Genomic DNA, 15,530 nt, shown 5'->3' on the forward strand with positions numbered 1-15,530 from the left:
TGTGGCAGTGCACATCTGTAGTCCCAGTTACCCAGGAGACTGAAGTGGGAGGACCACCTGAGTTCAGGAGTTTCAGGCAGCAGTAAGTGGTGATTAGGACACTACTTTCCAGTCTGGGAAACAGTGAGATCCTGTCTTGAAACTAAATAAATGAATAATTTTTTTTTAAGTATCCATTGATTAAGGAGTGAAATACAAAAGGCAAATTTTTACAACTTTTAGAAGAAAACAATATTTTTATGATCTCAGGTAAATAAAATGTTTCTTTTTTTTTTTTTGAGACAGAGTTTCGCTCTTGTTACCCAGGCTGGAGTGCAATGGCGCGATCTCGGCTCACCGCAACCTCCGCCTCCCGGGTTCAGGCAATTCTCCTGCCTCAGCCTCCTGAGTAGCTGGGATTACAGGCACGTGTCACCATGCCCAGCTAATTTTTTGTATTTTTAGTAGAGACGGGGTTTCACCGTGTTGACCAGGATGGTCTTGATCTCTTGACCTCGTGATCCACCCGCTTCGGCCTCCCAAAGTGCTGGGATTACAGGCTTGAGCTACCGCGCCCAGCCAAATGTCTTCTTTTGAAAGGTGTCTTTTCATGTCCTTTGCCCACTTTTTAATGGGGTTAAGTTCCTTGCAGATTCTAGATATTAGACCTTTGTCAGATGGATAGGTTGCAAGAATTTTCTCCCATTCTGTAGGCTGTCTGTTCACTATGATGATAGTTTCATTTGCTGTGCAGAAGCTTTTTAGTTTAATTAGATCCCGTTTGTCAACTTTCACTTTTGTTGCAATTGCTTTTGGTGTTTCTGTCACAAAATCTTTGCCCATCCCTATGTCCTGAATGGTACTACCTAGATTTTCTTCTACAGTTTTTATGGTTTTGGGTTTTACATTTAAGTCTTTAATCCATTTTGAGTTAATTTTTTTATAAAGTGTAAGGAAGGGGTCCAGTTTTCATTTTCTGCATATGGCTAGCCAGTTCTCCCATATGGCTAGCCAGTTCCCACCTATGTTAAATAGGGAATCCTTTCCCCATTGTTTTTGTCAGGTTTGTTAAAAATCAGATGGTTGTAGATGGGTGGTCTTATTTCTGATATCTCTATTCTCTTCCATTGGTGGACGTGTCTGTTTTTGTACCAGTACCATGCTGTTTTGGTTACTGTAGCCTTGTAGGATAGTTTAAAGTCAGGTAACGTGATACCTTCAGGTTTGTTCTTTTTGTTTAGAACTGTCTTGGCTATACAGGCTCTTTTTTGGTTTCATGTGAATTTTATAGTTTTTTCTAATTCTGTGAAGAATGTCAGTGGAAGTTTAATGGAAAGAGCATTGAATCTATAAACTACTTTGGGCAGTATGGCCATTTTCACAATACTGATTCTTCCTATCCATGAACATGGACTATTTTTCTATTTGTTTCTGTCCTCTCTGATTTCCTTGTTCCATGGTTTGTAGTTCTCCTTGAAGAGGTCTTTCACCTTCCTTGTTAGCTGTATTCCTAGGTATTTTATTCTCTTTGTAACAATTGTGAATGTGAGTTCATTCATAATTTGGCTCTCTCCCTGCCTACTATTGGTGTATGTAATGCTTGTGATTTTTACACATCGATTTTATATCCTGAATTTGTGCTACAGTTGCTTATCAGCTTAAGAAGCTTTTAGCCTGAGACAATGGGGTTTTCTAGATATAGGATCATGTCATCTGCAAACAGGGACAGTTTTACTTATTCTCTATTTGTTTTTTCTTTTTTCTTTTTTTTTCTCTCTTCCTGTTTGAATATTAATTATTTCTTTATCTTGCCTGACTGCCCTGGCCAGAACTTTCAATACTATGTTGAATAGGAGTGGTAAGAGATTCCTAAAAGACCTAGAGGAAGAAATACCATTTGACCCAGCAATCCCATTACTGGGTACATACCCAGAGGAATCTAAATCATTCTAATATAAAGATACATGCACGAATATGTTCAGTGAAGCACTATTCACAATCGCAAAGACATGGAATCAACCCAAATGCCCACCAATGGTAGACTGGATAAAGAAAATGTGGTACATATACATCATGGAATAGTATGCAGCCATAAAAACGAACAAGGTCATATCCTTTGCAGCGACATGGATGGAGCTGGAAGCCATTTTCCTCAACAAACTAACACAAGAACAGAAAACCAAAACCTCCACCTCCCAGGTTCAAGCAATTCTTCTGCCTCAGCCTTCTGAGTAGCTGAGATTATAGGCATGCGCCACCATGCCCAGCTAAAACAGTAAGTACACACGGACACAGGTAGGGGAACAATGCACACTGGGGGGACCAGAGGGAGGGAAAGCATCAGGATAAATAGCTAATGCATGTGGGGCTTAATACTTAGGTGATGGGTTGACAGATGCAGCAAACTACCATGGCACACATTTATCTATGTAACAAACTTGCACATCCTGCACAGGTATCCTGGAACTTAAAATAAAATTAAATTTAAAAAAGAACAGACTTTGAGAGGCCAAGGAAAGGCAGGTGGATCACTTGAATATGAGATGTCGAGGCCGAAGTGAGCTGAGATCACATCAGTGACTGTACTCCAGCCCAGGCGACAGAGTGAGACCCTGTCTCAAAAGAAAGAAGCAGAGAAAGAACGAGAGAGAGAAGGAGAGAATGAAATGAGGCCAAGTTGAGAGGATTGCTTGAGCCCAGCAGTTCAAGACCATCCTGGGCCGGGGCCGGGCGCGGTGGCTCAAGCCTATAATCCCAGCACTGTGGGAGGCCGAGGCAGGTGGATCACGAGGTCAAGAGATCGAGACCATCCTGGTCAACATGGTGAAACCCCATCTCTACTAAAAATACAAAAAATTAGCTGGGCATGGTGGCGCGTGCCTGTAATCCCAGCGACTCAGGAGGCTGGGGCAGGAGAATTGCCTGAACCCAGGAGGCAGAGGTTGCGGTGAGCCGAGATCGCGCCATTGCACTCCATCCAGCCTGGGTAACAAGAGCGAAACTCCGTCTCAAAAAAAAAAAAAAAAGACCAGCCTGGGCAACAAAGCAAGACCCCCATCTCTTAAAAAAAAAAAAAAAAAATGAAAAAAAGGGCTTCAAGATCACGTTGAAAAATAGTAAGTATGTGTGTCAGGCATGGTGGTTCATGCCTGTAATCCCAGCACTTTGGGAGACTGAGGCAGGCAGATCACTAAGTCAAGAGTTCAAGACTGGCCTGGTCAACATGGTGAAACCCCATCTCTACTAAAATTGCAAAAATTAGCCAGGGGTGGTGGCGGTCACCTGCAATCAAAGCTACTCGGGAGGCTGAGGCAAGAGAATCACTTGAAACTGGAAGGCAGAGGTTGTAGTGAGCCAAGATCACACCACTGCACTCCAGCATGGGCAACAAGAGTAAAACTCCGTCTCGAAAAGAAAAAAAAAAAAGTGAGCAGGAAGCTGGCGGCAGAAAAGAGATACCAACCTTTCCTTGCCTGTGTACCCAGTATGACACACAAAAAAATGATAATAATTGTCTCTGGGGAGGAGGTCACAGGTAGGAAGGAAATTTGATTTTCATTGTATATCCTTTTGAAGTTTTTAAATGTTTACCATGTTGTGTGCTTTTTTTGAAAAGGTAAATTAAAACACAATTTCAAAATAAAGTAATGTAGCTAATAGAAAAGAAAGTATTTTTCACTGCTTTGTAAATGGGTTCATAAACAACTACATTAATAAAAACACAGTTGCTCCTAGGGGTAAGGACTATCATTGAGAGTAACACAAAAGGGAAAGGGGACCATGACTGTTAAAAAAAATTTTTTTTTGAGAGGGGGTCTTGCTATGTTGACCAGGCTGGTCTTGAAAAGTCCCTGGCTCAAGCGATCCTCCTATGTCAGCTTCCCAAGTACCTGGGATTAGAGGCATGAGTCACCATGCCTGGCTTGACTATCGCACTTTATCCCAATATTACAATGTTAGGGTTTTCATTAGCAAAAGCAGACGTGGCCCTTATTGGCCAAATCTTAAAAATTTTGAGCCAGAAGACACTACAGAAACTGCTTTCATCAATTCCTTCATGAGGAAATAACATTCCTCCATGAGAAAACCAAAGTCCAGTTAGGCCAAACTGAATAAAAGTCCACAGGCTCACCGTGGACTTTTGGCACCACCAAACTGGAATTCAGATTCCTTCAATCCCAGGAACTACCTCCTTGACTATCCCAGATTACATCCTTCAGATATGTAGTTGCAAATATCCTTGAGTCTTGTAGTAAGCAGAAAACTGCAATTTCGCCAGGTGTGGTGGTTCACGCCAATAATCCCAGCACTTTGGGAGGCCAAGGCGGGTGGATCATCTGAGGTGGGGCATTTGAGAGCAGCCTGACTAACATGGAGAAACCCCAAATCTACTAAAAATACAAAATTAGCCAGGCATGGTGGTGCATGTCCGTAATCCCAGCTACTTGGGAGGCTGAGGCAGGAGAATCACTTGAACCTCAGAGGCAGATGTTGTGGTGAGCCGAGATCATGCCATTGCACTCCAGCCTGGGCGATAAGAGCGAAACTTCGTCTCAAAAAAAAAAAAATTGCAATTTCAAGTCCAAGCTACCAGTCACTAAAACTTCAAAGGTATTGTATTGCTTACCTATTAGATAAGAGATTAAAATAAACTGCAAATAATCCCTACAAGTAGCACTGAGGTAAACAGGATATTAGAAATAAACCCTACGACAGTAATCCTTAAATATAAGAATAGCTTCCAAGTTCCCAGAAACCCCGATTTGCAATTCGTTTCCAGAAATCATGGCAGACAAACTCTGCAAGCTCACTTACCCAGAAAGCACTGCATGCTGCCCAAGACAGTCCACAGACATCGCAGTTGCCTGCGGGAGAGAACACAGATTCAGTGCTGCCAGCAAACCCAGCCGGGGAGAGAAGGCAGAGGTCTCTGTGGCTCTTCCTCTTCCTATCTCCCCAGAAGTCCCCAGCTTGAAAGTATCATTAGTTCTCTACAGTGAATGCTTTTGCCGACCCACTTCTAATTCACAACCAAATTTCACATTTGCTTTTTTATATTTTTGTGTAGAGACAGTCTTGCTATATTGCCCAGGCTGGACTTTAACTCCTGGTCTCAAGTGATCCTCCCATCTCAGCCTCCCAAGTACACATTTGTTTTTGACAACAGGGCAGTTGCTATCTGTTACTCCCACAGCAAGACTACACGCCACCAAGCTGGCACATTCTAAACTGAAGAGACAAGCTGGGCATGGGTGGTAGGTCACACCTGTAATCCTAGCACTTTGGGAGGCTGAAGTGGGCAGATCATTTGAGGTCAGGAGTTCAAGACCAGCTTGGCCAACATGGTGAAACCCTATCTCTACTAAAAATACAAAAATTAGCCAGGCATTGTGGTGGGCACCTGCAATCCCAGCTACTGAGGAGGCTGGGACAGGAGAATCACTTGAACCCAGGAAGCGGAGGTTGCATGAACCCATATCGCACCACTGCACTCCAGCCTGGACAACAGAGTGACATCCCATCTCAAAAAAATAAATAAATAAATAAATTGAAGAGTCAGAAGTCCTGGAGCCCATGGGGAGACTGACTAGCTCAGTGAAAACAGCAGCTACTATGCACAAAGAACCTCTTCCAAGTGAAACCTAACTCAAACCTAACACCCCCTACCCCACACACACCCAAGACATTCATGACTTTCCAAAGGGCATGGACTTCTCAAACCATATGGCAGTTGACAATATTCAAACACCATCCCTGCTGAATCCAAGGTCATATGCTTGATACTGACATGCCCAGGTCACATTTGCTCTAAAATTTCTAGTGCATTTAACTGGTTTCTATTTCCCAGGACTCCCAATTCCTAGGGAGCACTATCATATCATTTCAGGATCCAACGTCTAACTCCCTAGAGACTGCACTGAGTCCAAAGAATGTGCATTCAGTCTGAAGCACAAGGTTTACTTTTTTTTTTTTTTTTTAATGGAGTCTCACTCCATCACCCAGGCTGGAGTACAATGGCACGATCTCAGCTCACTGCAACCTCCGCTTCCCAGGTTCAAGCAATTCTCCTGTCTCAGCCTCCCAAGTAGCTGGGACTACAGGTGCACATCACCATGCCTGGCTAATTTTTGTATTTTTAGTAGAGACGGGGTTTCGCCTTGCTGGTCAGGCTGGTCTCAAACTCCTGACCTCAGGTGATCCACCCACCTCATCCTCCTAAAGTGCTGGGATTATAGGTGTGAGCCTCCGTGCCCGGCCACAAGGCTTATTTTAATCCTGGCAGTTATTGCCCTGATTTTTTTTCTTTGGTCAAGTTCAAATCCTGCTACATTCTTACGGCAGTATCATGAAGCAATCTGTACCACTGTTTGGTCATTAAATGCTCTAAGTTCTCTCCAAGACAGGACCAACAAAGAATCCATTTTATACATTGTGTCACAATCACAAATCACAAATGGTAAGCACATTCTTTCCCTCACCCTCACTGGCCTTAGTTAGTGGGTTTCTCAAGTTGTCCACCCTCAAGAAACAACATGGGTAATACTGAGGAAGCTGGAGTACTCTCACCAGAGCCTGCAAAGTGATTAATATGCATCCCTCAGTGCACCAGAGTCAGGAGCAGAAAGAAGACGGAAAGGAAGGCAGTGAAATGACATGCCATTTCCAGGACTCCTCTGTGCAATTTACAGACGGTAAGAAGGAGGGCAAGACGGTTCTTCTAACAAGATCTGTGTAATCTTTCTGGGGAGTCTGTGGTAGGCAGAATCCTAAGAGATGGCCCCCAAGATTCCAGGCACTTGGTATATACACATCTTTCCCCCCGCTATTTAGCACTCACTGAACACTAATCTAGGTACTATTGGGAAAGGATCTCATGGATGTAATTAAGGTCCCAATCAGTTGACCTTAAGATAGAAAGATCTTGGCTGGATACAGTGACTCACGCCTGTAATCCTGGAACTTTGGGAGGCCAAGGCAGATGGATCACCTGAGGTCAGGAGTTCGAGATAAGCCCAGCCAACATAGTGAAGCCCCATTTCTACTAAAAATACAAAAATTAGCCAGGCATGGTGGCATGCACCTGTAATCCCAGCTGCTCAAAAGGCTGAGGCGGGAGGATTGCTTGAACCTAGGAGGCTAGAGATTGCATGCAGTGAGCTGACATCTCGCCATGTACTCCAGCCTGGGTGACACAGCGAGATTTTGTCTCAAAAAAAAAAAAAAAAGGCAAATAGAGTATCATAACTCACCCATATCAGGGAAGTTATTTAAAAAAAGAAAAACCACCACCACAATACCACCTATATGAGTTTCCCACCACTACCCTAGAAAAAAAAGGCTACCACTGTGTTTGCAGGGATACACTAAGGAAGGTTACACTATGCTGCCCCAAAGAAGGAATGGAGAAAGGAACACTGAGCAGAGCAGGTGAAGACAGCCTGACCAGAGAAAGTTAGTGCTTTGTGGGAAGAAAGGAGTCTGCAACCCAAGCCCTCTTGACCCTCAGCACACCAGATGGGGAATTCTAGACATCGGTTAAGAACCACGGGGCTGTGGGATTTTGTGTGATCCAGTGCAAGTGAGGAGGGGAAGCCCTGTGATGACTGAGACAGAATCTCCTGGCAGTCTAAAGAAAGGTGCCTGCTGTGGATTAAAGACAGGTTAGAGAGGTAAAGTGGCATTTTATGTCCTCTTACAGACTAAAATTTAAATTGGCTACTTAAAAAAATATATATATATAATAATATATAATATATGTTATACAATATACATATATAATATACATAACATATAACATATATATTATATATTATATACATTATATATATTATGTCTTGCATCTTATATACATATATTACATTATATATTGTATATTATACATTTTATATATTATGTTACATATATTTTATATATTACAAACTATGTAGTTATATATTACATATATTTATATATATGTATATATTTTTTAAGACAGAGTTTCCCTCTTGTTACCCAGGCTGGAGTGCAATGGCGCAATCTCAGCTCACTGCAACCTCCACCTCCCAGGTTCAAGTGATTCTCCTGCCTCAGCCTCCCAAGTAGCTGAGATTACAAGCATGCACCATCACAGCTAATTTTGTATTTTTAGTAGAGTCGGGGTTTCACCATGTTTGCCAGGATGCCTGTAATCCCAGCACTTTGGGGGGCTGAGACAGGTGGATCACTTGAGGCTAGCTCGACACCAGCCTGGCTAACATGGTGAAACCTCGTCTCCACTAAAAATACAAATATTAGCCAGGCGTGGCGGCATACCTGTAATCCCAGCTACATGGGAGGCTGAAGCAGAGGAATCCCTTGAACCCAGGAGGCAGAGGCTGCAGTGAGCCGAGGTCGTACCACTGCACTTCAGCCTGGGTGATAGAGTGAGATAGAGAGAGAGAGAGAGAGAGAGAGAGAGAGAGAGAGGGAAAGAGAGAAAGAAAGAAGGAAAGAAAGAGAGAAAGGAAGAAAGGAAAGTAGGCAGGCGGGCAAGAAAGAGAGAGAGAAAGGAAGGGAGGAAGAAAGGAAGAAAGAAACACTGAAGAAAGTATATCAAAATGTTTACAAGTAATTGTTTCTAAATATGTTAATTTGCCTGATTTAACTATTCTACATTATATTCATAAATAATAATATTTTGTGCCAAACAAAGACATATAAAGTCAATTTGCAATAAACTTTCATGTGTATGTGTGAGACTGTCACACAGGTTGGACTGTAGTGCCACAATCTCAGCTCACCACAGCCTCAAACTCCCAGGTTCAAATGATCCTCCCACCTCAGCCTCCCGAGTACACACCACCATGCCCAGCTACTTTTTGTGGGGTTTTGGGGAGTTTTCTTGAGACAGGGTCTCACTCTGTTGCCCAGTCTGGAGTGCAGTGGCTCAAACTCAGTTCACTGCAAACTCCACCTCCTGGGTTCAAGTTATCCTCTCACCTCAGCCTCCCAAATCAGTGGGACCACAGGGGCATGCAACCACATCCAACTAATTTTTTTGTATTTTTTAGTAGAGACGGGGTTTCACCATGTTGACCAGGATGGTCTCGATCTCTTGACCTCCTGATTCGCCCGCCTCGGCCTCCCAAAGTGCTGGGATTACAGGCATGAGCCACCACTCCCAGCCAATTTTTTGTATTTTTGGTAGAGATGGGGTTTCACCATGTTGCCCAGGCTGGTCTAGAACTCCTTTCCCCTTTGTTAATTTTTGTCGACTTTGTCAGAACCAGTTGGTTGTAGGTATGTAGCTTTATTTCTGTTTTCTATTGTGTTCCATTGATCTAGATGTCTATTTTTATAGCAGTACCATGCTGTCTTAGTTAACACAGCGGTATAGTAAAATTTAAACACAGGCAATGTGAAACCTCCAGATTTGTCATTTCACTTGATTCTACTTATCTCCTAAATCTCAAGATATACCTCCTCTAAGAAGCTCTCCCACGGACCTCTAAGCAGGTTCCGCCTTTTCCAAAAGCACTTTCTCTGCCCCTCTGTCACAGAACTTACCACAACTTGCTTTGTGTTTAGTTATTGCTATACACATTTTTCTTCTTCCACTAGTTGATGAGCCCTGCTGAGCACAGTCTATTTCATTTTTCCCAGAGCACCCAGCAAGGTGCTTTATACACAGAGGTACTCTGTAATAATCTGTAGTGTGAAAGATGGTCGGGGCTGGGCATGGTGATGCACACCTATAATCTCAGCACTTGGGAGGCCAAGGCAGGAGGATTGCTTTGAGCCCAGGAGTTCGAGACCAGCCTAGACAACATGGTGAAACCCCACCTCTAAAAAAAGAAAAAAAAATTAGCCAGGAATGGTGTCCTGTACCTGTAGTAATGTACCTGTAGCTATTTGGGGGACTGAGGGGAGAGGATCTCTTGAGCCCGAGAGGTTGGGGCGGCAGTGAGCCATGTTCACACCACTGCACTCCTGGCTGAATGACAAAGCATGAGATTCACTTGAACCGGGGAGACGGAGGTTGCAGTGAGCCAAGATCATGCCACTGCGTTCCAACCTGAGTAACAGAATGAAACTCTGTCTCAAAAAAAAAAAAAAAGGTTTTACAGACTAAAGCCACACACTGAAAACCACTGATTATTAAAGGGGTCCGATCATTTCAAAGGACAAGATCCACTTTCTATTTAAATTAGATATGAACACTGCTGCCCAAGCTGGTTTGTTTTTTGTTTTGTTTTGCTTCTGAGATAGGGGTCTCTATCACCCCAGCTGGAGAACAGCCTCAAACTCCTCAAGAAAATCCTCCTGCCTCGGCCTTCTGAATAGATGGTAGATGGTACCTAGCTTAGTGGTCAGTATACATTAAGTGGTTGATAAATGTGAATTATTATTATTATTTTTTGTTTGTTTGTTTGAGACGGAGTTTCGCTTTTGTTACCCAGGATGGAGTGTAACGGCGCGATCTCGGCTCACCACAACCTCCACCTCCTGGGTTCAGGCAATTCTCCTGCCTCAGCCTCCTGAGTAGCTGGGATTACAGGCACGCACCACCATGCCCAGCTAATTTTTTGTATTTTTAGTAGAGACAGGGTTTCACCATGTTGACCAGGATGGTCTCGATCTCTTGACCTCAGGATCCACCCGCCTCAGCCTCCCAAAGTGCTGGGATTACAGGCTTGAGTCACCACACCCGGCCAAATGTGAATTTTTATTAATATTAAATTAGAAAACTGGTCTAAGGAAGCAACACCCTTAGCCTGGTAAAATAGCCCTCTTATCTGCCCTGTCATTTTGCAGATGAGGAGCATGAACCCCAGAAAGATTAGGGGAGGTACCCAGTAGTACACAGTGAGTGCCATCTTAGTTTGTGAGGAAGTGAGAATGTTCCCATTTAATTAAATTTAATTAGCCAATTAATGTTTTAGTTTGTAGGGAAGTGAGAAAGTTCCCATTCAACTGAATTTAATTAACCAATTAATTTTTTCCCCTTTTTTTTGAGATGGAGTCTCACTCATGTCACTACTCTGGAGTGAAGTGGCATGTTCTCAGCTCATTGCAGCCTCTACCTCCTGGGTTCAAGCGATTCTCCTGCCTCAGCCTCCCAGGTAGCTGAGATTACAGGCACCTACCACCATGTCTGGCTAATTTTTGTATTTTTAGTAGAGACAAGGTTTCACCATGTTGGCCAGGCTGGTCTCAAACTCTTAACCTCAGGTAATCTACCCACCTCAGCCTCCCAAAGTGCTAGGATTACAGGCATGAGCCACCACTCCTAGCCAATTTTTGTATTTTAGTAGAGACAGTGTTTTACCATGTTGACCAGGCTGGTCTTGAACTACTGACCTCAAGTGATCCGCCTGCCTTAGCCTCCTAAAGTGCTGGAATTACAGGTATGAGCCACTGTACCTGGCAGAATTAATTAATTTTTAATTGTATGATCCACCATGACATTCAAAGAATGTTCTCATTTAAAAGGGAAGACTTCCTGAGCAACATCCCTATTGCTGGGCTTGTGAACAAGAGTCCATGATAGGTAATGTGTAGTGAGTGTCAGACAAGGATGGCTCAGAAAAAGCTTTGGGCCAAGCGTGGTGGCTCATGCCCGCACTATGAGAGGCCAGGGTCGGTGGATCACTTGAGCCCAAGGGTTTGAGACCAGCTTGGGCAACAGAGTATGACCCCATCCCTACAGAAAATGAAAAACTTGGCTGAGCATGGTGGCTTGTGCCTGCAGTACCGTCTATTCTATCCTTAGGAGGCCTGCTTGCAAGGGTGGCTCTTGGCTGGTGTCTAGGAACTTGGATTTAGGGAGCATTTCACTGCCTCTTAACTGATATGAGAGGCATACTGTGCCTCAACTGTATGTGCAAACAATGTGGTTTACACTGAGTGCCTGCTTTCCTTCTGAAGGTCTGGAATTTTGGTACCTGTTAAGGCAGAGGGTGCCCACATGACCAGCCCCAAATAGAAACTGTGGGTACTAAGTCCCTGATGAGCTTCCTTGGTACACAACGTTTCTCACACATTGTTCCAGTTCCACGTAGAGGGAATTGAGCACATCCTGTGTGCCTCTACGGGACAGGACTCCAAAAAGCTTAGGCCTGGTTTCCTTCTGCCTCATGCCATGTGCCTTTTCCCTTTGATTGTGTATTATGTCCTCTTGCTGTAATATGTCATAACTGCAAATACAACTGTGAATCCTCCTTGCAAGTCACTGAACCTGGCGTGGCCCAGGGAACCCCCAACAAAGGTAGGTGCTACTATCCTTGTTTTATGAATGAAGAAACTCAGTCGGCCACAGAGGCTCACGCCTGTAATTCCAGCACTTTGGAAGGCCAAGGTGAGCAGATCACCTGAGGTCAGAAGTTGAAGATCAGCCTGGCCAACATGGTAAAACCTCATCTCTACTAAAAATACAAAAATTAGCCAGGCATGGTGGTGTACACCTGTCATCCCAGCTACTTGGGAGGCTGAGGCAGGAGAATCCCTTGAACCTGGGAGGTGGAGGTTGCAGTGAGCTAAGATCATACCACTGCATTCCAGCCTGGGCAACAGAGCAAGACTCTGTCTCAAAAAAGCAGGGCTGTGCACATTGGCTCATACCTGTAGTCCTAGCACTTTGGGAGGCCAAGGCAGGTGTATTACCTGAGGTCAGGAGTTTGAAACCAGCCTGGCCAACATGATGAAACCCTGTCTCTACTAAAAATACAAAAAAATTACCTAGATGTGGTGGTGGGCGCCTGTAATCCCAGCTACTTAGGAAGCTGAGGCAGAAGAATTGCTTGAACCCAGGAGGCAGAGGTTGCAGTGAGCCAAGATCACACCACTGCACTCCAGCCTGGGCAACAAGAGCTAAACTCTGTCTCAAAAAAAAAAAAAAAAAAAAAAAAAAAAAGGGAAAGGAAAGGAAAAGAAATTGAAGCTTAGAAAGGAAGTAACTTGCTCAAGATCGCACTGAAGACAGGTGGCATAACCTGGATCTTAACAGTCTGGCACCAAATCCTTAACCTCTTTAACTATTCTCTTCTCCCATTCATCACCACATCTCTATATTAAATTTTCTTGAAAAAAGATAATAAAATAGGCCAGGCATAGTGGTTCACACCTATGATCACTGCACTTTGGGAGGCTGAGGTGGGAGGATCAATTCAGCTCAGGAGTTTGAGACCAGCCTGGGCAACACAGCAAAACCCTCATCTCAATTTATATATATATATATATATATATTTATATATACACATATATATATATATATAAATTTTTTAAAAAAGAAAAAATCATAATTCACAGTACGTATATTAACAGTCACTTACCCTAAAAAGTCCTACTCTGTCCCTCCATCTCTATAGTTTTTCAAAATGAAAATCATATGAAACTAGAAAAGCAGGAACCAAATCTGGATTGCTCTAGAAAAACGTTATAGATTGTTAATTATTCAGAATTTTCCTCCTAGCCAAAGAATTTCTTCAGTTGTGTTTTTATGTTTTATTTTGTTTATTATTAGAGTAAAACACAGTCCTCAATCTTCATCTTTGGGGAAAAGTTGTTGTAATGCTGAAACTAATAAACCCCCACCCATTATTAGGTCAGCAGAGAGCAGACTTTCTGCTGAGATGATTCATTTCAAGGCAACAGAAAATATTGGAGAGTATCTTTATGAACCTAGAATATAAACTTTTTTTTTTTTTTTTTTTGAGACAGAGTCTCACACTGTCACCCACGCTGGAGTGCAATGGCACAGTCTCGGCTCACGCCTCCTGGGTTCAAGCGATTCTCCTGCCTCAGCCTCTCAAGCTGGGATTACAGGCATGCGCCACCACGCCCTGCTAATTTTGTATTTTTAGTAGAGATAGGGTTTCTCCATGTTGGTCAGGCTGGTCTCAAACTCCCGATCTCAAGTGATCCACCCGCCTCGGCCTCCCAAAGTGCTGGGATTATAGCCATGAGCCACCTCGCCCAGTCCCAGCCTTGATTTCTAATATTCTCCAATAAAAGGAACCAGGGCTCCTTTGAGAAATGGCTGATTTTAGGACTGGGGCAGGAAATACATAAGATCAAAGTTGAAGGAGTTGTGCATGATCAGTAGCCGCTACATGAGAAAGATGGCGGAGCAAGAGTAAAGAAAAATCCCTTTGGTTCCAGAAAATCTCCTGAAAAAGAGGAAAGCTTATGGAGCCCTCAAAGCCACCCAGGCAAAGCAGGCACTTTTGGCAAAGAAGGAGCAGAGGAAAGGAGAAGGGCCCTTCTGCTGCCAGGAATCATTCCTACATGATTCCTGGCGGCAGAAACGTGACAACGTGCGTGTCAGATGACTAGAAGTGAAACCTCATGCCTTGGAATTGCCAGATAAACATTCCTTGGCCTTTGTCATACGTATCAAAAGGATTGATGATGTGAGTTTACTGGTGCAGAGAACCACTGCAAGACTTCGCCTAAAGAAAATTTTTAGTGGTGTCTTTGTAAAAGTCACCCCCCCAGAACCTAAAAATGCTTTGTATAGTGGAACGTTGTGTGACTTGGGGATTTCCAAATCTGAAGTCTGTCCGGGAACTCGTTTTGAAACATGGACAAGCCAAGGTCAAGAATACCACCACCCCTCTGACAGACATCACTGTGATTGAGGGCACCTGGGCAAGTTTGTTTCATTTGCTTGGAAGACCTCATTCATGAAATTGCCTTCCTGGGGAAGCATTTCCGGGAGATCTCATGGTTCTTGCGCCCTTTCCACCTCTCCGTGGCCCCTCATGCTACCAAAAATATAGTGGTCTTCCTCAAGGACATGGACACACCTGGCTACCAGGGTTAATGCATCAATCAGCTCATCCGCCAGCTGAACTAGACCCAGGTGAGGCAGGGTTGAAAACTGCTCTTGGACTGACATTGGATGGGCCATGCCTTGCCACTTTAAAAGTTCTTTTTGCGGGGCCGGGCGCGGTGGCTCAAGCCTGTAATCCCAGCACTTTGGGAGGCCGAGGCGGGTGTATCACGAGGTCAAGAGATCGAGACCATCCTGGTCAACATGGTGAAACCCCGTCTCTACTAAAAATACAAAAAATTAGCTGGGCATGGTGGCACATGCCTGTAATCCCAGCTACTCAGGAAGCTGAGGCAGGAGAATTGCCTGAACCCAGGAGGCGGAGGTTACGGTGAGCCGAGATCGCGCCATTGCACTCCAGCCTGGGTAACATGAGTGAAACTCCGTCTCAAAAAAAAAAAAAAAAAAAAGTTCTTTTTGCACTTACCAGTTTTTAAGAGTAACCTTGAGATTGGGAGGAAAGAGGAGGCTGGTACAAGCAGATAGAGACCAGCTGGGAGCAATGACTGCCTGGTTAAGACATGGGGCCAGGAGTTACAGGCCTGAAGATGTCGAGTAACTAAAAACTGCATTGCTGCGGTCATTTAGATGGAATTGGGGAAAGAATAATTTTAATAACTGATTTCAAAAAGGCTCTGAAGATGTGAATCATCTATTTTGCTGAAGAAATCTTAACTTTTTGAAATTAAAAAAAAAAAAAAAAAAAAAGTTGAGCATCACACAGTGCCAGAAAGTAAAAACTAAAACAAAAACATTGATG

The 15,530-nt window shown here is 43.7% G+C and overlaps 1 protein-coding gene and 1 pseudogene across 9 annotated transcripts in view; one reads left to right on the forward strand and one right to left on the reverse strand.

Annotated features, from left to right (window-relative positions):
* The window catches only part of WDR59 (WD repeat domain 59), a 107,782-nt gene that overhangs the window by 85,809 nt on the left and 6,443 nt on the right, over window positions 1–15,530 (reverse strand). For all 9 annotated transcript variants that reach the window (XM_032284445.1, XM_032284444.1, XM_032284452.1 and 6 more), the window contains exon 2: window positions 4,795–4,844. In XM_032284445.1, coding sequence (XP_032140336.1) covers window positions 4,795–4,844 — 50 coding nt within the window. The remainder of the gene's footprint in view (window positions 1–4,794; window positions 4,845–15,530) is intronic.
* On the forward strand, window positions 14,031–14,794 carry LOC116555627 (annotated as a pseudogene).

This window comes from Sapajus apella, unplaced genomic scaffold, assembly GCF_009761245.1.
Source record: "Sapajus apella isolate SASKATOON/1434 unplaced genomic scaffold, GSC_monkey_1.0 scaffold15, whole genome shotgun sequence".
Classification (NCBI taxonomy): domain Eukaryota; kingdom Metazoa; phylum Chordata; class Mammalia; order Primates; family Cebidae; genus Sapajus; species Sapajus apella.